This window comes from Lytechinus pictus, chromosome 13 (genome assembly GCF_037042905.1).
Source record: "Lytechinus pictus isolate F3 Inbred chromosome 13, Lp3.0, whole genome shotgun sequence".
Lineage (NCBI taxonomy): Eukaryota > Metazoa > Echinodermata > Echinoidea > Temnopleuroida > Toxopneustidae > Lytechinus > Lytechinus pictus.
Window position 1 is genome coordinate 27127648 of NC_087257.1, and position 25021 is coordinate 27152668.

A 25021-nucleotide genomic window follows, 5' to 3' on the forward strand; every position below is an offset into this window, starting at 1 on the left:
GGGGGTATCCTAGGCCCCAGGCGCACCAGAAAATCAGATTCCAAACCAACTGATGGTATGCCTTTGGAAATAATGTAACGGATTTGGTTGGTCTGGAGTCGGATTTGCCGGTGTGATTGTAAAGGAGTGGGGTATTGTCGTAGGGAGTATTGGTTCTGGAGTGTACTTTCATGCATAATGTTTAGTTGACATAATAATGTAAGTTATAAAAATCATAAAAGAAGAAGTAGTAGACCGAATAGTAGTAGTAGTGGTAGTAGTAGTAGTAGTAGTAATAGTGGTAGAAGTAATAGTATATGTAGTAGTAGTAGAAGTAATAGTAGTAGTAGTAGTAGTAGTAGTAGTAGTAATAGTAGTAGTAGTAGTAGAAGTAGTAGTCGTAGTAGTAGTAGTAGTAGTAGTAGTAGTAGTAGTAGTAGTAGTAGTAGAAGAAGTAGTAGTAGTCGTAGTCGTAGTAGTAGTAGTAGTAGTAGTAGTAGAGCAAGAAGTAGTAGAAGTCGCAGTAGTAGTAGTAGTAGTAGTGGTAGAAGTAGTAGTAGTAGAAGTAGGTAGCCAGCGTACGTTGTTCAGTTGAATTTTTAAAATAATGATGAAAGTCTACCACACCAGAAACCAATTTGATTGTGATAGAAGCCTCCCTGACAAAAAATAAAAAATAAAATGAAATAAAAACAAGACTAACAAATATACAGTATATACGTGCATTGTCAGAGACTATTGTTAACATGGCAATCCATTGTAAATATCATGATTCTTGATTATTTGTAATAAAGAACAAGGATATAAAAAAATGCCCAAAGATCCTCAAACTTTCAGCTTCTTTGATTTTTCTTCTCCGATTTTGTTTTCTTCAATACCAGGAGAATGATAATTGGATGGCACATTCGAAGTCGAGGACGCGTCGTCAAGCGCGATTTACAGGATTTAAGGAATCGCGGCAGAAACTGGAGTTACTCAGGGTTCGTATGAGTGATATCGATGAAGACCTAAGACGTGAGTATATATAGTTGATTAAAATGATAATAATGATGATGAGAAGAAGAATAGTAAATTATAATGATGATGATAGATAATATACTACTACTACCTATAGGCCTAATAATAATAATAATAATATCGATCACCCTGTTTATGAGACGGATGCTCTACCACTGAGCCACCACGTCAAGTTAATAATTAAGCAGATCGAGTAAGAAGAGTTCGAGAATGTAAGAGGTGTAATGAAAATTATTGTTATTTATCAAGCAATGCAATCAATTGATGAATTAAATAGACTATGAAAAACACATGTTTTATATTCTTTTCATTGTGATTGTGTAAAGAATACAGAAATACAAAAAAAAGTTATTTTCATTTAATATAAAACTCACTCCAGAGGTGAGGCTTTCTTGACTGTATGATAGGCCTACTTGCCCCAAAATTGAGTTATTGCTATACCACCGTAACTCAGATAGAAGCCTGACTTTGAACAAATGTTTCAACCTCAGTTTTGTAACAAACAGTGGTAAATGCACTTTAGTATAACTAATTTTAAGAGTCTCATGTACAAAATGTGTAAAGAAATGCATTTTCTCTTAAGTTTACAAAGATAGATGTATACCTTTCGGGACTGCTCTTCATTTACCGAAGATTTATCATGAATTTTCCCTTACAGCATGTGACGAATCAGACCTCACGAAAGGAGTCCAGTGCATCGAGGAAGACAAATGCATCACGTGGAATCAAGTCTGTGATGAGATACAAGACTGCGGTATCCCACAGCTCGCAGACTGCCTCAACCAGACTGTGAAGAACTATGGCAGCGAGAGGGAAGAGCTGTGTAATGGCGACGAGAACAGAAAATGGTGCGAGCTCAAGGAGCATCTTCCAAGGAGTAAGTGACAAAATTTGCTCTAAGCCAATCAGTTGCAAGGATTTCCATAACAAAAAAAGATGGACACTTTCACTCCAAAAACGTTACTAATTTACTCTTGAATGATTGAAATCTCATTACATCAGGACTATAGTCCCTCATCTCACTCTGAGAGGAGCGTGATTAGGGATCAGGTCTCCGTAACACAAAGTTTAGCGATCAATCGCTAAACGGACTGGCCAATCAAGATTAACGTTACACACGCATTTGGTTTAAAATACTGACCAGGAACCAGTCAGTGCTGTTCTTTCATATTTGCAATTCATCGCAAACCTTTGTGTTACGGAATCCTGATTAGCTTCTTTGCATTCAGAGACCATCGATAGGTTTAGAGTCGGTTACGTTGGTGTGACTTGTCCGAAAGGAAATCAAAGTCAAGCATCCAAAGACAAATCACATTCTATGATTCTTTAGCCTTAAAATGATGCTTCTACCCTCCTTTTCTTTCAGGATGTGGCGAAGACATCGATATGTCTGATATGACCAACAAGAGTGTTCGAATAGTTTCCCCTAACTACCCACGACTGTACCCAAGCGATATGTACTGTTACTGGCAGATCAAAACCACAGAGGGTAGCAGTCTTGCTGTCTCCATTACGAAATTCGACACAGAATCAGACTACGACTTCTTCAGTTTAGGAAAAGGTAAGGTATATCTTTGAAGGCGTAGAAAGGCTGTCCGAAGCTCAACACAATTGTCTAGGCATGTTGTCATCTTCTGTTCAGATAACCCACTATTCGACAACAACCGTTAGCAATCCTGGCACTGCTTCTTTTCACAAAGTCTTGATTAGACTCTATACCTCTCTTTTGCTGTGCGGTACGTGTTGCAAAAATGGCACTTTGACCTCCAGGATCGGGTGTGCCAGAACTGAAAGGGTATTCGTACACTGTAAGAAGAGTCTGCTGGTCGCCAAGTCTCTGTCTCAGAAGAGTTTAGCAGTATCTGACTCTGATGATAGCTACCATGGTTACAATGATGGACAGCTAATTACAGATTTCAAGAAAGTTAGCACATAAGATTTACTTTTACGCGACGGACCAATATAGTGGTGCCAGGTGAACCTTTCTGCTTACCCTCTCATATCATATAACACGTTTTAAAAGAATTGCCTTACTTTACCGGGCATGGTGGCTCAGTGGCAGAGCGTCATGAACGGGAGGTCGTGGGTTCGATCCTCGGCCGAGTCATATCAAAGACTTATAAAAATGGGACCTTCTGCCTTCTTGCTAGGCGCTCAGCATTTAGATTTGAGAAGGGTAATGATAACATACTATGTTATGCAGGGCCCGCTGGTAGAGCAGTGTCCTAACTGAAGTGGATACCCTGGGTAAATAAAACGTTATTATCATTATTTATCATTATTATTATTAATAATCTTCAAGGTGAGAAGGAGGATGAAGAAGATCCCACGCGTTACCTGATCTACAAACACAGTGGACCAGATATACCACAACCGAGATCATTCCGCGTCAACAGTGACACGATATGGATGAGTTTTAAGAGTGATGACTGGGACAACTTCTCAGGCTTTGAGATTACCGTTGCTGATACATCTGTCTTTGGTAAGTGATTATGATAGTTAATTTAGAAATTAAACTGTGTTAACCTGTGCTGGAAAGAACACGCTGTGTGTCGCAAGTGTGTTTATACATAGATAGGGGATCATGTGTTGTTCTTCACGTTTTGAAAATGTTCAAATTTAACCGTGTTAAAATTCCAGGTTCTTGCGGAGGACACATAAGGTGTGAGTGTTCAAGATTTGTTCAAATGGTAGAATGTGTAAAAATTTGATTTACATTTTATTAAATGCTCAACTTCAATTTTGTTTTAGTTCTTGGAGGATAAATATTTTAATAAACATAACTACCTGTAATAAAATATAAAAAAATAGTGGGGAGAGACATCATCAGTTTTTTTTTTCCATTGAATATTCATGAAGACAATGTATAGAACTGTTTTATTGAAATGAATGCTAATCTTTAAAATGGCATAACTTTGTTATTCTTTGTCTCATTTGGTCAACTTTTCAGTGTTGTGTTTCTTTGATATTTCTTTATCTATCAAAATCATATTACGTACAGCCTTGATCACCCCTTTAAACGCATCTCAGAAAATCCTGCAAAGGTCCAATATGCACCTATGCTAGAAAAACAAGTTGCGTTTGATTTTTGAACTTGTGATTGAGTATAAAAGCCTTTTTGCAATATGCTCCAGATTAAATAGTTTCAAAGATAAATCACAGGGAATTATGTGCATATCTACTTGTGCACTAATATGTCAGTATCTGACAGGTATTTGCAAATGAAAGATATTAAAAATGAAAAATATTTCTGATACGTTTCATAAAAAGGCATTCCAGAAAAAGGGAACCCATTTTTTTTTATCCCATCATATGTTCAAATTTGATATGTTTAAAATAATGATGTTCAAATTTGACATTTCAATGATAGTAAAACATGTGATTTTATTTGAAAGTGATCAATTTCTTAGTAAATGGTCACAGTCAAATAGGTACATACTATGGAACTAGGATTTACATGACTCTTTCAGAAATCGGGTATCATTAATTACATTATTATGTACTCCACATTTGACAAGAGCTATAAAGACAGACTAGTATTATAGTTGTGAAATCTTTCAATCAATATTACTTTGTTTGTTTTACGTTTTTCCTTCACAGATCCCGGAAATGTCGCCCAAAGCCCTTTCCCAGATGCAAAGAATAAATGTAAGAATTTTCGTTCTTTCCTCTCAAAGTTCAAGTAAATTCAAACAATATGTTCATTAGGATAAATAAAGACATTCAAACATAAGAGTAGAAGTAGTATAGTATGATGAAAAGAAGAAGTGACCTAGTAGTTTAAGTGATATGTTCATGATTCTTTCTTTTACGTGGTAGGTCAAGTTTTTGTTAGATGGTTTGATGATGTGATAACAGATATTGATACCAATAGCTTGAATATTATAACCTATATTGCCTTGTCTATCTGTTTAATAAATAACATTTCTACTCTCCTTAGAAGATATATTTTACTCTCGGTAGAATATTGGCCGAAGCACATTCATGGGAAAAAAAACACTGTCAGGGAAATGACATGTTATGTTAATATGAAGATTCGAATCACTGATAGTTCGATACGCTATCACGTGATCATAGCTGCAATGATAACATTTGTTATATTCTAACTTTCTAAGTTTCGAGTCGACGTCACCTCAGTGAATATAATTGTGTTGTATATTAAATGAGGTGACGTACCTCATTGCTAATAAGAAGCCATGTAGTTTGCTTGATGTACGCGTAGACTGCATCATGAATCTACAAACAGACAAAGAGATGGATATACATCGGTTAGATAATGAATTCACTGACATGTGGCTGTCATTATTTTGAATAACATGATATTCATATTCGTGTACTTTGATCGATCAACTTGATTCTATGATGGTCACCGTCAATTATAACATGGCTCAATGAAGCAGTCCGTTTGAGTTAGATATATTGCACAAACTTAGTGTACAGAATCTGGACTACAATTTGTAATTTTAGTTTTAAGACAGAGGCAATATTGTGATTTTTTTTTTTTGGGGGGGGGTTCTCATTTATATAATCTAATTTTTCAATGTTTCCCTACTGATATTTCAAAGTTACATGCCGCGTACCTGGGTGTTGATCCGCATCTCGAAAGACATTATGTATGTGCAGAAGTTTATCAAATTATTATACAGTTTATATCACCCAAAATCGTCTGCTCTTCAACTTTGCTGCTTCAAATTTGAAGTATTTGTGAGTGGATGGCGTTTGCTATTACAAGACACCAGCCAACAAAAAACAGGACGAGGAAAACTTCCTTTGTAAATGACCAGAGTCGGCAAAAACATCTGTAGGTTCTGATTTAGATGCACGTAATGTTTAAGACATTGGCTATCATTGCATCAAAGAAATACTCCCGTCCAACTTCCATCTCTTTGTGGGTGCAAGAGAGCATGGAGCAAGCGCCAGCTGTGCTTTTTATTTTTTTTACGTCGATGGATAAGAGCTACAGCGCAGCAAGCATTGCAAGTTTATCATAAAGCCAATGCAGACGATGATGGAGAATCTACATGGACTGTATAATATTTTTGGGAAAATATAATTTCATCGGAAAGTGAAATATTATAACTATTTAACGTCTAGATAGACGATATGAAATATTATACGATCCTTGCAGCTATGGTCACGTGATGGCATACTGACCTATCACTGACCCGACTTCACCTACTAGTTACCAATGTATTATCAATTATTTTTTCCCCAGCTTGTGGAGGGACTATCAGACTAGACGTAGATTCGGAACAGGAAATCACTTCACCTGGATACCCAGAGCCTTATGGCAACTACATGGAATGTGATTGGGTCATCCGTATCGTAAGAGGTCGGCGTATTGGTATATCCTTCAAGAGCTTCGATCTAGAGACTAACCAGGTACGTGAAAGCAGGGGCAAATCCGTGATTTACTGGGGGGGGGGGGGGCAAAAAATGAGGTCAAAGGTCAACGCAACTAGAGGAATTTTCCTGTCGCAAAAAAAACCAGCAAAAAATGACAATAAAAATTCACAAAACATAAAGGTCCTAAAATAAAAGAGGGTGCACGTTACCCCCGCCCACCCCTCCCCCACCCGCGCCTATATAGATGAAACCGATCCGGGAGGCTTTTCTTCATATTTTTTCAATACCGCTGCAATTTGAATTACCGCTCTCGACATCTCTCTGAACTATTTGCACGGTTTTGTGTGTGTGTGTGTTTTTTAAGTTTATATTGTGGCCTGTGATGGCCTATAATCATTTCATAAAGCACCCTTAATACCGATAATCATGATCCCATTTTTTAAATTATTCTCATTTCACCTTTAACCAGTAACTAAATGAGTTTTCATTGAACAAAATCTGGACTGTATAATCCTCATTTGCTCTTAGTATTTCTTCTCTTTTTATATTCCCTTTTCCTAAAATTTATGTTATTTAAAATTTACCTTTATCCTCTGTAATATTTTTACATCAGTTTAACGACTGAAGAAAAATAACTTTTCTTCAAGGCTCGCTCACCACGCTCACTCACCGCATTTTCTCTAATAATATAGTACACACACCTTGAAAGACGATTTTAGTGAACATTCTGTCTTCCAATAATTAAGAATCCTGACCTTTGCTTACTCGCATAGTGATATTTACTGTACTTCATTACTTAATATCCCAACAAATACATTACAATATAGCCACAGTATATACTTACGTATACATTGCCCATGATATGATTCCCGCCACTTGAAAGAGGTTGCATTCTGTCTTTCAAGTTTCAACTACTGAAAAATTTATTGCACACTTCGCTCGCTCGTATATTGATATTAAGTGTAATCCCTACTTTAATCACAACAAATCCATTACAATATAGCCATTGGAAAAAAAAATCGTTATAGTCCTTTTAACTGAAAGTTGCGTGTAGTTCAGTTAATGCATCCATTAATTACAGGATTTCTATGTATACCTTTCCCCTTGCCCTCTTGATTATCACCGTCAAACTTAAACACATAGGACTTCGTGGAAATCGGAACAGGCGGCACCCCTGGATCCAACGAAGCACCTAGTCGGCCTGAAGTAAGAAGCGATTATTTCACCGGAGGCGGAAAGCTCACTGGACGCAACCCTTCTTCCAAACCCATAGTAATTGATAACAATCAAGCTTGGATGAGGTTTACCAGTGACCCAGCCAATGCCTGGCGTGGCTTCAGGGCTATCGTAAGAGACCAACCCTATACTGGTAAGATCCATTGCGGCAATGGAGATTTTTCGCACCGGGATGCAGAAACGAATTCGTGAACACAGAAAATGAATTGAAAAATGTCCGTCAAATGACAATGAACAGCTGCGAGGCCTTTGCCTAAAATTGGTGAACCAGAACAGCAGTTCGTTTTAAGTTTTGGAGCTGATGAAAAATTGCAATTGTGTTATTTGTCCAGAGTCCAGGACGAAACTGCTGCATTGATTCACCAATTTTCGACAAAGACTTCTTTGTTGCTCTTTTTCACGAAGGGAAATTGACAATGCATCTTCTATGTTCTTGACAGCATTCTGCGTCGCGATGCAAAAACTCCGTATTACCAATTAGTCACAAAATGATCTTTGAGCGAATGATTATGAAAGGAGATATCGTGTAACTCCGTTGGGCTTTTGTGCCCTGATTTTTACAAAACAAAATAAAGCGAATATCGACAATCTCTCTTAGGAAAAATATGAAACTAAATTTTCCTTTTATTTTAAGCGGGTTCAAAGCTAAAGTGTAGTAGGTTTCACGGTACACCATGTATCTTTCTAAGGCAAAATTGTTCGTCCTGAAAAGGACCACCCAAACTCGACGTTTCGACAAGTGTGTTCTTTTCGTCTTCAACCTCCTGAAGACGACAAAGACACACTTGTCGAAACGTCGAGATAAGATAATTGCATATACAAAGGTTTCCCCATCGAGAACCATCTCGTCCTCATATTAGAGCCAACGTTCTCGTGTGCTCTTTAGGTTAATGAGATGGACCTCGCGGTGCCGTTTGCTCATGCACAGAAGGTTTTGCCCTGTTTTGACTAGACGTCTCTGAGCAGAGGCGTCGATCCTGGGGGGGGGGGGGGGCAGGGGGGCGATCGCCCCACCAATGAAAATATTGGGGGGGCAAACATATCGTTTTGCCCCCCCCCCAATAATTCCGCATGTGCAAAAAATAAAATAAGATTGTAATGTTACAGAGAAATCAGCAAGCGAGATTGAGATACACAATTTGTTCTTTATCTAAAATCGTGCTCAAAATGTCCGCTTTTCAGATTGAAATATGAAAAATTTTCAGCTCGCGCTTCGCGCTCGCATCATTTCTGTAGCAAAACCCATACTTTTCATGATCAAATAGCTGAATAGAATGTCCCATTTTCAGTTCCAAACCTCAAAAGAACTCCCACTTCGATTTGCAATAATCTTTTGTTGGATCTATATCTCATTCTTTATTAAAAACGTCTATTAAACTCAATTTTTTTTCAGATCGAAATATCAAAATTTTCAGCTCGCGCTCGCATCTATTGTTTTTTTAGATACCCGTCTTAATCATTGGTACCAAAAATGCTTAGAATATCAAGCTTTCAGGTCAGAATATAAAGAAATTTCAGCTCGCGCTTCGCGCTCGCATTAATTTGTTGGTGAGATATGGTTCTCTATCTCATGAGTCATATATATATATATATATATATATATATATATATATATATATATATATATATAGGCATATGTGTGTGTGTGTGTGTGTGTGTGTGTGTGAGTTTGTTTGTTTTGTGTGATCGAGCGCCTTTGGAAAGTTGATTCATGATTTTGCCCCCCCAATCTGAAAAATGGATCGACGCCCCTGTCTCTGAGGGTTCTACGATAAATCGTCATCTCGCTCTTAACCATACCAGTAGACATAATCACTCTAATATTCTCATAAACAGGTTGTGGTGGATCCATCGACGTACCTGAGGACGGGTCCATCGTTGTAGCTTCACCTCTCTTCCCTGACTTGGGCTACCGGATAAACCTCAACTGCATCTGGAAGTTTACCGGAGCCCCCGGACGCCAACTTTCCGTCATTTTCAAAGAATTCGCCACAGAAAAGAGGTACGACACTGTCAGCGCTGGATACGGTGGAGGCCCTGCCAATGATGGATCAAATTACGTAATCGATGACCACAGTGGTAATGAATTGCCGGACCCAGTCGGGTTCGATACTCCTCAGAATGAAGCTTGGGTTTATTTTAGATCAGACGCCTCTGTCATCGATCGAGGGTTCAAAGTAGAAGTATCTGATACCAGCATTAGACGTAAGTAAACATGATTATATCAATAGTCATTATTCTATATCTGGCTTAGTTAACACCCACCTTGTCAGGGAAATGGGGACCTAGCACGAATTTCTTGAAACACAAGATCCATGTATGAGCCTCATTCAAACATAGGCTGTTTCGGTAGGGGGAAGGGTAGAAGAAAGCCCAGTCGGAGTGAGGTCGGATTAAAGCCCGTCTAGACAGGGGTCGTGGTAAGTTACTCCGACCTTCTTCCGACCAAGATACTCCTTGTTTTGTCCAGGAATATCTTGCTATCACGACCAGCCGGTCGGAGTAAATTGCCCGTGCAGACTGCACTTGGAGTATCTAGTAGCTAGCCGCCCTCGAAGTATCTATGACCTTGCGACCTCGCGTAAAACTTCCGGAGTAAAGCTCTCTCTACAGGAACAATCGTAAGTTCGGCGTTACCTCTTCCGGAAGTTAATCCGACCTGACACCGGCGATAGCCCCAGCGAGGTCGTGGTAAACTAGTCGGAATGTATCTCGTGATCGGTCCTATGGAGACTGGGTCGTGATAAATATCTTTGGAATTTTGATAGATGCGTAATAAAATTACATTCCAACTAGGAACCCACATCTGAACGAGGCTATATAGTTTGCCTTCTAGATTGAAATTCACGTTGTTTTCAGGTATTCATCAATCAATTAATTCCAGATTTAGACTTTCCTATACTCATTCCAAGACTGGAATTATAATTATCATTTTTTTAAATGTTGATTTTTATTTACTCTCGAACGATCATACTTTGGCGATTGATTTAAAAAGCTTACATGTATATGAGCAAGCTAGCTTATAAGCCTCCCCTTTCTTTTTATATATATACATGTATATATATTCATCCAATCCATGTTTACTCTTCCTTTTCTACTGCATGTATGGTTATCTCTTTTCAAACAGGTCATATAATCACAAGAATTTCTGAACTATGATATCTAAACATTTCTCTCTCTCTCTCTCTTTCTGTACCTGTATTTTTTTATCTTCCAGCTGCAAATTTTACACCCGAGACACGTCCCACACAGGAGCCAGACACAAGTAAGTATTAGCCCTTTCTATTTTCACGAGAGCCAGTGCATCTCAAACAAAATATAGTCATTGATTCCCACAATGATATAAAGAATCATTGCTTACAAAGTAAGAACATTATTTGTATTGTTGTATCAATTTATTGTAAATCTATTTCTTTAGTTCTAATATATTATTTATTTTTCATTGAATGTATTCCCAAAGTTGATTTTGATTTTTATCAATTTAAATGAAAATAATAATGATTAAGAATGGCTTATGGTGTTAAGTTACCAGTTAGCCTTTGTTGTTGGACAGCAATCATGAAACAAGAAGAATAAGGAAGGAGGGGATGAAGAAGATGCTGCACATTCATGAAGAATGATTCGTGCTACCTGAAGATAAGGATAATCAATAAATATCTGTTTAATAATCCTGATACCAAACATGGTAAGCATTGTACCAATCAATAAAATACTTGTCTTATGCCCTTAATTTAGTTTTTGTGTTTAATCTTATACAGATTGCGGAGGCGAGGTAGAAGCTGCCGTCGGCAGCACTAAACTGGTTATTAACTCACCACGAGCTGGTTCTAAATACAGGAAACTACTGGACTGTCTGTGGGAGATCGAGGTCCCTTTCAGCGGGAAAGTCCGCATTTCCTTCTCGCAATTCCAAACAGAGAAGAACCGCGATGTCATCAAGGTCGGTAACGGAACGGACCCTGACGAAGGAGAGCCGTTTCTCGTTCACAGCGGCCGCGAAAAGCCCGAAGATATCATTACAACCGCTCACAATCTTTGGGTCCGATTCATCACCGATTATGACTATGAGCTTTCTGGTTGGACTATGGTCATTGAAACCTTGCCATACAATAGTAGGTTTGGGGGCTATTTATGTATTATATTTTGTACTTTTTCTTCCATTCACTCATTCATTCAAACTGACATACAGGAGGGGGCTTGGGGTCATGCCCCCACCCCAAAAAAATCCATAACCAAGAAAAAACTAGATAAGGAGAAACGAAATGGGGGTAAAAGGTGGAACATGATATAATTTCCTAAACAGTACGTCAAAATCCATCATAAGATTATATTTTTTTAATTAAAATGGCAAGAAATCAATTATTTTCAATTGTATTCATGTTTTATGTGCTCATTTCTTATATGTATATATAATATAGAGAACATAATGTCATATCCCTTTCGAAGTATATTCGAAGCGGATATCAGAGACACTTTATAGCAAGCACTAAGCTTATTTAAATATTTTTATTCTTATTTGAATATTTTTTCTTATTTATTCTTATTTAAATATTTTTTTCTTATGCCAAATTTTTATCCATGTTCTTATTCTCATAACTGTGAGCAGCAGAGATGCAATACTCCATACACGTCACATATTTTTAGAAAACAATGATATCAAAAGAGGTTTAGGAAATAACCTTTTTTTCTAAGGGAAAAAAAGTTCATATTAATAAACCTCTTGTTTTTTTCTTAGGGGGTGTTGCAAGAAAATATTTGCAATCAGTTGAAAATTTCTGTTACTAATTTTCGAATTTGCGATTAATAAAAGAATTGCAACTAAATCAAAATTTATTTGTACTTTTTGTTGCAAGCAGCAGACAAGCAATCAATCACGATTTTGCAATTTATGGTGAGCGACTGACTTTGGAATCTAAAATTGACATGTAATTGACTCAAAGTTTCTTGCAACGCCCCAATAAGGAATTTATGTACTTTTTTGTACTTTGAACCATTTTCTTATCCACATCAATTTCATATTCAAGTATTCATCTTGATTTTTTATGGCCTTTGAATATTTTGAAATATACAGTGTAAAACGGCTTTTCACTTCTTATTCATAACCCAATTAAGACCTCAATAACTTTTTATCATCGATGCAAAAAAAGGAATTGTGTAGCTGCCTGACTTTAGTGACTTATTATGTTCTTTTTAATAGTCCTCTGTTAAAAATCCGCTTTTTCCTTTCCCATTTTTTCATGACGCGGTCAATTAAAGGGGTGGTTTGTGCCTTCTCCTGTGTTGATGCCCGCCAAAAAAAGTATCTATCCATTATTAATTCAGCAGAAATCATTATATTTATGCTTGCCTTTGTTTTCCAGACTGCAGTGGTCACCTCCACATCCTTGCTGAAGGAGGCATCACCATTGGCTCACCCAACTATCCTTACAACTACAACAATGGAGAGACCTGCTATTACCAGATCATTGGGGCGCCCGGAAAGAGGATAGAGTTGCAGTTTCTGATGTTCAATACAGAACCGGGCAACGATATCCTGAGCATCGGGGAAGGCTGCATCATGGGAGGCGGGGATATCATAGTCGACGAATACAGCGGACATAATAGGCCTATGCAAGACCAATCTCAAGGTCGATACTTCTCCCGAACAAACGCTGTCTGGATGATCTTCAATACCACTGATTACAGCGATTACGCCGGATGGCTCATCAACTTTAAAGACGCTATGACTCCTGCTGGCAAGTTAAAAAAAAATATTCAGTTGTTCGTTACTCGGGGCTCTCTTTAGTGCCAAAATGACAAGCAGGGCTCGCCCCACCCGTCTTTGATTAGAGACGCATTGTCCCATTTATTCTTTATGTTTAAAAAATAACCCCACAGTCCCCACTGGTTCTTGGCCCCTGATCCTTTATCTTTTTAAACATAACTAATTATTTTTGGAAAGAAATAGGGAGACTTGACCACGAAATGACACTTCCTGCAAGGAATTAAATATTTCATGTGCATATTTTCTCTACAGACGAACTAGGGACATTCATTTTTTTCAATTCAAATAAACATTTCCCTATTTTCTTCCATTTCATTACATTTTTCGTAAACATTAAATTCATACAATTGTTATGAAAAATATAAATATGTACATGTTAGGTTGACAGAAGGGGGTATACCCTAAAAGCTGAGGCTTGTGGCGGGATACGTCTATAGACATCTTCTTTTTTTTAGTTGACTCAATAGATGACATGGTGCACTGGAAAAAAAAACAGTGTTAATTCAACACCAGCCTGGTATCTATATTTGTCCACACCAGACAAGCGTTGAAACAACAACAGTTAAGAATCAAACCGATATTGGTTAAACACTAATTGGTCAAGTGCCATATTGGTGTTAGCCCAACGCCAAACCGGTGTTGTTTCAACACCTCTCTGGTGTGGACCGATATAGGTACCAGGCTGGTGTTAGATTAACACCGGCGTTTTTGCAGTGTGAGTTTGGTGAGCACTTATTGGGAGTTAACAGTCAGTTTAAAACACTTATCATGCTTATAGTTATAAGCAGTTCATTCGCCCAACGGCGCAGAATGAATCCTACAACGCAGCAAATGCATTGAAAATGTAAGTCAAATTACAATCAAGTCTCTGTCGAGGATCAGTGAATCGAAACAGCAGTTTCGTCCGACGTTTCAGAGCTGACAAAATACTGCAATAATGATGTTTGTTCCAGACGCAGATGCTGTTTCGATTCACCTATCCTCGACAAAGACTTCATGCACAGTAAAAACGCTGTTTAAGATCTTATACAACGCTGTTTACTAAATGAACCTTACAGTATTTGTTTAACCGTTTAAACAATCATGTTTAATTTATTGAAGATTAGATATTGAAAATTAAACTTTGTTGCTTAAGATTTAAACACTTGTTTAAACTGTTTAAACAATTACTGTAAGGTTCATATAGTAAACAGCATTGTATTTTTTTTTTTACTGTGTGGTGATTTGACTTTCATTTTCAGTGCAATTCCTGCGCTGCTGTCCGAAAACTCGTGAATTTCTTTGTCTAACATTTCTAAGGAGTCGTTTTGCCCCGTTTGTTTTCCTTGTATTTTGACTAGTGTAAGAGAGAGCCCTGTCGTTATCAAGGTACTTTAAATAATGGGAGTAGCAGTAGACCTGTTCCGTTTGCTTTGAACCATATTCGAAGCCGCCAATAGAAACTATGGGTGGTATTCTGATAACCACGGTTTAGTTAAACCTGTGTTAACTTAGATCACACTTTTATGAAGTGCCAATTTCAACTTATTCCCCAATTAAAATGAATTCTTATCCTGCTGCAAAATCATTTTCGAAAGATTAATTGACTCGTGAAATGAGAAGAATATGAAAATGCAAAAAGTATAGTCGATTTTAAAGAAAAGATATAATTTATTTTATTTATTCGTGATAACCAAAACATCGATAGCCCATTACGTTGGATAATGTTCGAACTCTTTTTACACGCTTCATGATTGTTACCATACGGATGTTACTGTGATACTAATTTCTTCTTCTCGTTCTTTTCTTCTATTTTCTTTTGCAATGATCGGGATACAGATGACAGTCCTGTATGCCCCATCTTCATCCCTCCAACCCGACCTCCCCCAACCACCAGGGCACCATACACGGTCCCGATCTATTCTGAAGATACTAACTTTTCGGGTGATAACTTTCTACCTGACTGGTATAACGATCTGACAGACACCCAGAACGAAAACCAAGATGCAGATTTCGAAGATACACCCGTGGGAAGCGGGGCATACGCTCTTCCTCCAAAACCATATCATCCATAGAGGATAAGCGAAATTAGCAACAAAAAAGCGGGTGAGTGTTTCTTTCTCTCCCAAATTGACTCGGAATGGTGCTAGGTGATCAGTGAAACACGAATACCCTCACGTTCAAGTTTCATGAAATAGGCCCATTTCAAGTTGTGTCATCATATGTCAGTTATGTGGTTAAGATTTCAATGTTGACGACACCGCCACCGTCGGAAAAGCGATGCTATACTCTCACTTTGGCTTTTCCTCAGATTTTTTCTTAAAAATCAATTATTTTTATTTTTACCAAGACAATGGGAGGAGAGACCTGCGGGTCACAGTTCTGTGTGCGCGCCCTTCTATAGGCGACCCAGATTGGTTGGCTCCTACAAAATGCGCCTTTGAATGTCTTTGACAGATATATGGCGCCATACAAATGCTGTGCATTATCTTCAATGGAAAGTTATAAATGAATACATTTTTATACCATGAGTTTGAAGGTATAAGCCGATTGCAACCGTTTGTTGGACAGACTTGGTTACTTATAGTCGTTGAAAATAAGGATTTACGCCCAAAGTTACCAAAGATTGTGCTAGGAAAACCTGAAGCGAACGCTATAAAAAGAATTAAATTGAACGCTAGAAATTTTTTTTTTTTTTTGTTAAATACCATTTGTGCATTGGGTTTTAAAACAACCTGACTTCACACTTGACCCTCTCTGAAAGAGCATATGCTTGTGTATTAAACCTTTTGGTTTTTTTTTTATCTTTTCTCCCTCTGTTCAGGGCTACACAGCGTAAAAAATCACAAATGGCTATCAAGAAATATAAAGGAGGACACGAAAAGATTTTGTAACATGAATGGTTTGTATGATTCTGTGCAAAAGGATATTTTAGTCAGGGGTTAAGCCGAAGACGTTGTTCGATCGATTTCTAAAACATTCATTTTACGGGAGTTCCTTGACTCTGAGTTTTCTTTCATTAAAAAAAAATGAATCCAGATAGTGAATATGAACATTTTACCGTCTATACCATTTTATAATTATGAATTTTTTTTCACTCGGATTACACAACGCTTTGAGATACAAAGGCTTGAAAGCATTTCTATCAGAACAAAAGATATCCATGTCCTGAGCTTCTGCGGAATCTAAGTAACTTTATCAGAGAATAAACCAAATTAGAAATGCTGGCGAATAGTTGTCATATTTTTGTAGAAATATAAGGGTAAAGAACTTGTTTAAATGATTGTATATTTGCATCATTGAGGATTTCGAAGCCATGAACGTCGTAGGAATTAGAATTAGTTTTCAGGTTTTTATTTTCTGTATTTCTTACAAAGTTTTAGTTATTGTTCACGTGTATTTCATTGTATTTCGGTTCTTTTCTCCACTATTCTTAGGGTTTTGGAGTACAAGACGACGCTATAAAACCTTTTATTTTTTCCTGGAATCAGATATAACATTCTATTGTAGATATTTAGTATTTGAGGTATTACTTAAGCATATTTCTTTCTTGCAAAGTAAATGACTACAAGACAGACGGGCATTTGCCCCAATTATAATTATTTTTAATTCTTATACAAGTACGTACATTGGCAGAGTGTTTCTTAATTCATGAATGTACGTGTACACTCGGGAAAATGTCGTTCAAATTTTGAAAAGAAAAATAAGGATTTTTGTAAAATGATGATTTGTCTTATTCATTCCGTTCTAGTAAAGCTTAAATTGATTAATGGACTTTTAGATGAGATCTTTAACAGTCTCAATAATATTCTTCATATTTTTTGTTTGTCTTAACTGTGTAATATAATATCATTTTTGATTCATTCTAAAGATTTTGTATTATTCTGTAAAGAAAAAATGACAACAGGAAGCCTTTCTATAATTTTACTTCTTATGAGATTTAATTATGATTTAAAATGTAACCAAACATTGGAATTCAGGATATATTTGGTGTCAGTTTTCAATAAATCGGACTCACAATAAAAAAACTGTGTGGAGCCTTTATTTTGTATTTTTGCGCTCGACAAAAAAAATTGTTAAAAAAAATTCGCCCAATTGCATTAAGGGGAGCAATTCTGTTTATTTTATAGACACACACACACGCACACACCCAAACATACACCCCACACACCCATACATAGCGTATATATACATACACATATATATATATATATGTATTTATATATATATATATATATATATATCAAGAGTATTGAGAGGGCCGTGGGGCAAGATCAGTACCAGTCTTCGTCAAGCTTTCGGCGGTCGGTCACTAGCCCCTCACAGGATCGTAAGATCCGTAAGTATTGCTAGAGTAAGGTTAAGCGAGAAGATATATATATTTATATATGTATATATATATATATGGTATTCTTTGCAGTGATGTGCATTTTTGATTTGCGCCAAAGTAAGGCATAACTTCAATGAACGAATCCAGATGTCAATAAGGTCATAATCCTACAACGGTTGCATTAACATCCATTTCAAAACGCCTTTCAATAGATTACATTATAATTGTGTAATAAACACTTTTTAGTATCAATTCTCAAGTTAATTTCATTGAAAAGAATATCTTTTGAATCTTATATTATTTTTTAATTTTTAATTTTTTGAAACAAATTTTCGGCATTACTCCTATTTGTTTAAGATCGGTATGCTCGATCTGTAATGAAAATCATAAGTCAGAAAAAATTGGAACCAGTGGGATTCGAACCTGCCATCAACGGCTTTTACAAAAAAAATTGTAAACAAAATTATAATTTCCTCCTATTAAAGCCTCTTCATTTACTTATATTATTTCGTCCTCCTCTGATACTAACCAGATACGCCTTAAAGTCCCCTCTCCTTATTCCCAAACCAAAAACTGAAATCATGAAAAAGTCCTTTCAATATTATGGTCCGTTCCTCTGGAATAAGCTTCCCTCGAATCTTAGAAATTCAACATCCCTTCAAGTATTCAAAACTAAATCTAAATTCTTTCGGCTGAAGCCTTAGTTTTAGACCCCACTTTGATTTTTTTTTTACTTTGCATGTATACGTTTCCTAATGTTATTTTCATTGTATGATTGTATCTTATTTATATGTCCTTTGTAAAATATGTATATTTTCTTTTTATCGTTGCAGGGCCTCTTTGTAAATCAGTTATATAATTGAAAGGGCTACCCTGCGTAAATAAAACTGAAATAAATAAAAGGGATTTACAAATATTATGTTTAATAACTTATGTATGATTATATGACATTGGCATCTGGATTCATTCATTGCAGTCATGCCTTTTTTGGCACACGTACAAATTTACATCACTGTAACGAATACCTATATACTGATTTTCCAAGCGTGACTACATGCCACATATATATGGTATCAAATTAAAGGGATGCTCCGGGCTGAATATATTTATATCTCAATAAATAGAGTAAAATTCACAGAGCAAAATGCTGAACATTTTTCATCAAAATCGGATAACAACAAAATCAACAATGGATAACAATGTTAATGAATTTTAAAGATTTGCATTATTCAGGTGAAACAGTTTTAGGTATGTATTCATTAATATTCTTTAGGTGGACTGATGATGTCATATCCCCACTTGTTCTTTTGTATTTTATTATTTGAAACTAGGTTTATTCAATTTTTTTCTACCAAGAACTAATAAAATTGGATTGACAATTGCTTATGTGCATTTGATATTTCTTGCTGCTAAACTTATTTCATCATAAACGGAGACACATCATTTACACATTTTTGAAAAAAATGAAACAATTATGATTTCATGTTGTAGCATAAGAAAAAGGAAAATGTGGATGTGACATCATCAGCCCATCTGATGAATATTCATGAAGACATGCCTAGAATTGTTTCACCGGAATAATGCAAATCATTAAAATTCAATAACTTTGTTATTTGTTATCCGATTTTGATGAAATTTTCAACATTTTGCTTTGTGAATTTTACTCTATTTATTTAGATACGAATATCTTCAACCCGGAGTATCCCTTTAATAAGGTGAAGACTACTCTTTACAGCCATATATAATGAATTATATGCGTTCATGACATATTTTATCCTTAACATGGGGATTTGTGAGGTGACAAGGGGTATTCTTAGATATACTGTGCAGATATTACCGATGATTGCATTACAAATTGCTCAATCCTATATAGCAGAGCATAATAATATTCATACCTGTTGAACGTCTGCAGCAATTAATCACGCCCTTCCGATCTACAGGCATGCTGACGATATTGGTGTGTAGTAGGTCCTTGGGTGGATCAATTTGACGCTTCGGTGGTTTCCGGTTCGGTCTCACCCTGTGCCTGCACTTTGAAATCTTCTCAGCTGACCTTCGAGTTTAGTGAGTTACTTTTTTATGATGGTTACTTTCTCCTCCAGGCAAAGATAATACAAGCCTCTTTTTCTTTGGTTTGAATTTGAGTTATCAGGTATTGAAGATGGCCTCGAATTTAGGCGAGTAAACGACCAATGCCAAAAGAAACTGCGGGATGATCTGCAGAAAAGGTCATCTTCATGTCGACAAAACCCGGAACATATTATTATATAGGCCCATATGAGCCCCAAGAAACAAGAGATTGGCAGAGCTACAAAATAATGCTTGATCGCAGTAACAAGCAAATAAAAGCAAAAAAAAAAGACAATGCAAATCGGAGGACCAGCTCAGCCGACAATGGTTCAAAAGGCTCCCGGATTAGGAACCATTGTCTTTTATTGTATTTGACATCATCGATTTATACACCTCCATCATCACAATTGAGCTATTGTCCACTGTCTTAGCAGGGCCAAGAAATTCACTGTCATAAAGAGTAACAAAATGGAAAGGATCAAGGAGAACATTGCTCTTCAACAACAGCAACACGGCGTAAGGAAAAGAGAGAATATCGAAAGCAACTCGACTTTTCCATGAGTACCTCCGATCAGGGACGAGTTTGGAAGGATAAGAAACTCAAGCACAATACTTTGTCGACTGGCCTAGCTGCATACGCGAAATCATAGGCGGCGGAAGCGGGGGGGGGGGATAGGGGGACACGTCCCCTCTAAATTTTAGGAGGAGGGGACGGTCCCCCCCAAAAAAAAAAAAGAAAGAGAGAAGGAAAAAAAGAAGGAAGGAATAAAAGAAAGAGGAAGGAAGAAAGAAAGAGAAAGAAAGAAAGAAAGAAAGAAAGAAAGAAAGAACGAACGAAAGAAAGAGGAAAAAAGATAACAAGTAAAACTAAACAATTGAAACAAAGAAATATTAAAACCTATATATAGAATAGTAAAGAAAGATAGTTTTTACTATGGAAAATACAAAAAAAAATAACCTCGCTCCCAATACGATTTTGTTCAGAAAAACTTGACAACCAACAAAAAAAGGGGTTTTTTTTGCACCGCGAAGAAGATAATATGCACAAAAAAAGAAAGAGAGCAAGATAAGAAGAAAAATAAATGTGAATAAAATAAGGGGAGGGGATAATTGAAAAATGAAAAAAAAAATATCGGGTCACTACATGAAAACGAAAAATTCGCTCACACTTCGCTGTTAAGTGAGATACAGTAATCTGCTCATTAGGATACCATGGAGCCCAGAATAGGCTTGTCTAATTTTAAAGTCAATATGCACAAATTATTTTGCTTGCGATTCTAGTTTCCATTGCATTCTATTCATGCTTACAAAAAGTACTGAATATCAGAAAAAAAAATCAGCTAGCGCTACGCGCTGGCATTATTTGACAGGCAAATGTAGTGAGATACGTATTCTCTTCATGTATTACAGAAACAGTAATTCAAGTGTTACAGTTTCAAGTCAGTATATCAATTATTTTCATATCGCTCCTCGCATCAATTGTTTAGTAATATGACCATCCTATTCATCGTTTTAAAAAGTGCTTAGAATCTGACGTTTTAGGTCAGAATATCTTTTTTTTTCAGCTCGCGCTTCGCGCTCGCATCAATTGTTTAGATAGATACCCATCCAGTTCATGGTCACAATGAATGTATTAGAATTTTAAGGTTTGGGTCGGAATATCACAAATGTTTAGCTCGCGCTCCGTTCTCGAATAAAATAGCCATTCTGTTCATGATTACCAAAAGTGCTCAGAATAGTCCAATTTTAGGTCAGATTACCAAAAATGTTCAGCTCGCGCTTCGCACTCGCATCAATTGTTCAGAAAGACACCCATCCTGTTCATGGTCACAAAAGTGCTTAGAATGTCAAGTTTTGGGTTGGAATAACAAAAGTTTTGAGCTCGCGCTACACGCTCGTATAAACAGTTTAGTTAGATTCCAATCCCATATACTCATGATGACCAAAAGTGCTTAGAATGTCAAAATTTTAGGTCAGAAAATCAATATTTGTTAAGCTCGGGCTTCGCGCTTTCATCAATTGTTTAGATAGATACCCATTCCGTTCATGGCAACAAAAAGTGTTTTAGAATATCACATTTAGGGCCTGATCTATATAAAAAAATTCAGCTCGCGCTACGCGTTCGCATATAATGTTTAGTTTAGATTCTGTCCATTCTCTTCATGATTATCAAAAGTGCTTAGAAAGTCTAAATTTTAGGTCAGATTATAAAAAATGTTCTTATCAATTATTTTGATAGATGCCCATCCTTCTTGATAACCCAAAGTGCTTAGAATGTCAAAATTTTAGGTCAGGTTATCAACAAATTTCAGCTCGCGCTTCGCGCTCGCATAAAAAGGTTTATTTAGATACTATCCTGTTCATCATTCATGTTCATGGGGGCGCCATTTTTGGAAAAGTACTTAATGGCACCAAAATCAGACAGGGCCTATGGGGTGCAAAATCCTGTAAATGCGCCTGCCTTGTTAGATATCTCATCATGTTCGTAAGGAAATTTAAGATGTACTTTAAAGGTAAATGCGAGTTTTGGTAACGATATCAAAATGAGTTCGTACAGAATCCAATGAAATGACCACCAAAGTGTCTGTTTGTATAAATAAAACGCATGTGCCAAAGGATTCTGGAAGAAATTGTGTAATTGCTGAGAAATCAGCAAATAAGCACAGGATTCGGGTAGAGCGTCGGGCCCGACTCTCAAAGCAATAATTATACACTGTCCCACGTGCGCTTATCTGTGTTGGGGAAGTTCAGTCTGAACATTATTCAGCGTAGATTTCAAGATTTCACAAAGTTCAGTTTATGTAACTGTACCAGATCTAGATCCTCGATGATATACTGACAATTAAGCCTGGTTTTACAGACTTTCTCATGAAATCAGTGTTTACTGCAACTACTGGAATTTCTCTTTAAACTACAAACTTTAGTGTAGACTACCCATAGAGATGTACATCTCTATGAGACTACCCCGTAAACAAAAAATATAAACAACAGCTTTTAGCAACCTACTCGGAAAATTCGGGTGAAATTTTTTTTTCCGCCCCCCTAATTTTTTATGCTTCCGCCGCCAATGCGCGAAATACCAGTATCTCTATACAAAACAAATTTTCTCGAAGCATCGTTTGGGATCAATTTCTTTTGCGAATTTCAACTTAATTACAGACAACAAAACGGAAGCCCTTGTGAAATTGTTATGCCAACAGATAAAATGAATCATGAAAAAAAGGAATTATACAATTTTATAACTACTAACAAAATCGACTAATTTCAGCATTTTCTGACAATACGGACTACCCCCCCCCCCCCCTCTATCAAAATATCCCGGTTAGGCACACCGGATTGACCGGAACGGAACACTAAATTATATATTGGGCCGCGGGGACGCAATTTCATGACTGTGTGAGATCATTGGCTAGCCGGGGGGGGGGGGGGGATGGCCGAGTGGGGGAATATGTAGGAGGATCGAGAATACCTCCTTCCATGCATGTACGGATTTTTTGTGAAAATGGAGTTTACAAGTCGCGGTTAAAAAGTATTTGAAAACAAATATCTTGGGAATTAAACATAGTTGAAATTCACCGTAAACTTCAAAGGATTATCATTATAGTTTAACTCATTAAGAATATTCATTATAACAAGGCGCGCAGAGCGAGCGATCGAGCGCTTCAGATTTTTACATCTGATCAATTAGATTTTGTATTACTAGTACACTTTTTTTACTCAAAAATATCGAAAGTCACAATTGTCATACAATTGTAAGCTGTCAGGATAGGGCCACTTTCCTGACTTCAAAATTGTATCCATATATTCACCAGGAAAATACATCTGCCCTACAAAGCAACCACATTTTCCCGTCACAACTTTCACCTTATCACTCTTCATCATTACCACCCTCATCATAAACATGATCATCATTATCATTATTACCATCATTAACTAATGATATATGTTTTACAAATGAATCCCATAATAGTTGACCACGGCCCTGGGAAGCGGGGGTCACCCCAGGATTTTCCTTAGTGGCGCAGGTGTTATTTTCCATAGGCAGCACCCCCTGGAATTCTGAAAATATAACCCAAATGACCTTCATTTTGTATAGTGAACCCTTTTTTTTATGACCTCCATTTTGGAGTGAAATTACATCAGCACCCCGCCCCACTAAAATATCGTTCCCAGGGCCCTGCAGTAGACATATACAGTTGTAATGTCATAACTAACAATGGATTACCTCTCGTGCCTAAGGGCATCAATTGCTAATGGGGCTAAAATAAATTAATTTTAAGTTGTTGCTATGGCAGGCAACAGTGGCCACTGGCGTAAATCCCGGGGGGATGGGGGGGATATATCCCCCCCACTTTTCGAGGAGGGGGGGATGGCCTGTACAAACATCCCCCCACTTTTTACGAAAGAAATGGAAAAAAATCACAAGAGATAATTGTTTTATTGGTGAAAATTCTTCCTAAAATACCGCTTAACAAATAAAACAATATTATTGAATCATAAAATGCAAATAAAGAGCCACTTCACCATTTCCAAACGAAATACTTATGTCCTTATTATAACATTGAAGAGAAACCCCCGTTTCTTCCAATTCATCAATGTTAGGGTCTTTGGAAGGGATTAAGATGGAATGTCAAAAAAATATGAATGTAATCTCTAATAAAACCATTAAACCATCATGGGGTAAAAAAGATAATAATATTGGAGGGGTATTTGCCATATGGACATACAGTGGCGTAACTACGGGGGACATGGGGGGCACATCCCCCCCTCATCGGCTGACCAAAAAAAAAGGGGGGAAAGGAGAAAAGAGGGAGAAAGGAAGAGAAACATAGTGAAAGAAGAAAAAATATTTCATTATAATATTATATTATAATTATGTTATGTTACATTACATAAGAAAATTTTTTATCATAACTTTATGATTTGCCCAGGGCCTACGTCTTCATTGTTCCTGGTGCTCGCACTGTCTGTTTAACGAGATATATAATCCTGTTGTACTAAAACATCCCGTTTTCAAGTCAATACAAACCAAATATATTTCCTAGCACTTGAGTTATCATCGTTTTATGTAGTGACATATATGCTTCTTTTTCATGTCTCAAAAAGTGATTGCCCCATGTTAAGGTCTTCGTATATATGAAACATTTCCTGTCCGTGATTACGTTCGCATTAGTGGATTGGTGAGATATGTCTGCTCTTCATGAATTCCCCAAATCAGTCCTTAAAATGTCCCTTCTTCTGATCTGAATATCAAAAATTTTCAGCTCGCGCTTCGCGCTCGCATCATTTGGTTAATGAAA

General features: G+C 36.9%; 1 protein-coding gene across 1 annotated transcript; it reads left to right on the plus strand.

Annotated features, from left to right (window-relative positions):
• Positions 1-859: 859 nt before the first annotated feature.
• LOC129274240 (cubilin-like) lies at positions 860-17343 on the plus strand. The gene is made up of 13 exons (XM_054911078.2): positions 860-993; positions 1655-1873; positions 2363-2557; positions 3299-3478; positions 4597-4644; positions 6212-6378; positions 7486-7711; positions 9415-9783; positions 10796-10843; positions 11337-11690; positions 12939-13313; positions 15161-15427; positions 16146-17343. Exons 1-12 carry the CDS (start codon positions 876-878, stop codon positions 15394-15396), a joined length of 2535 nt encoding a protein of 844 aa, XP_054767053.2. The 5' UTR covers positions 860-875; the 3' UTR covers positions 15397-15427; positions 16146-17343.
• Positions 17344-25021: the final 7678 nt, after the last annotated feature.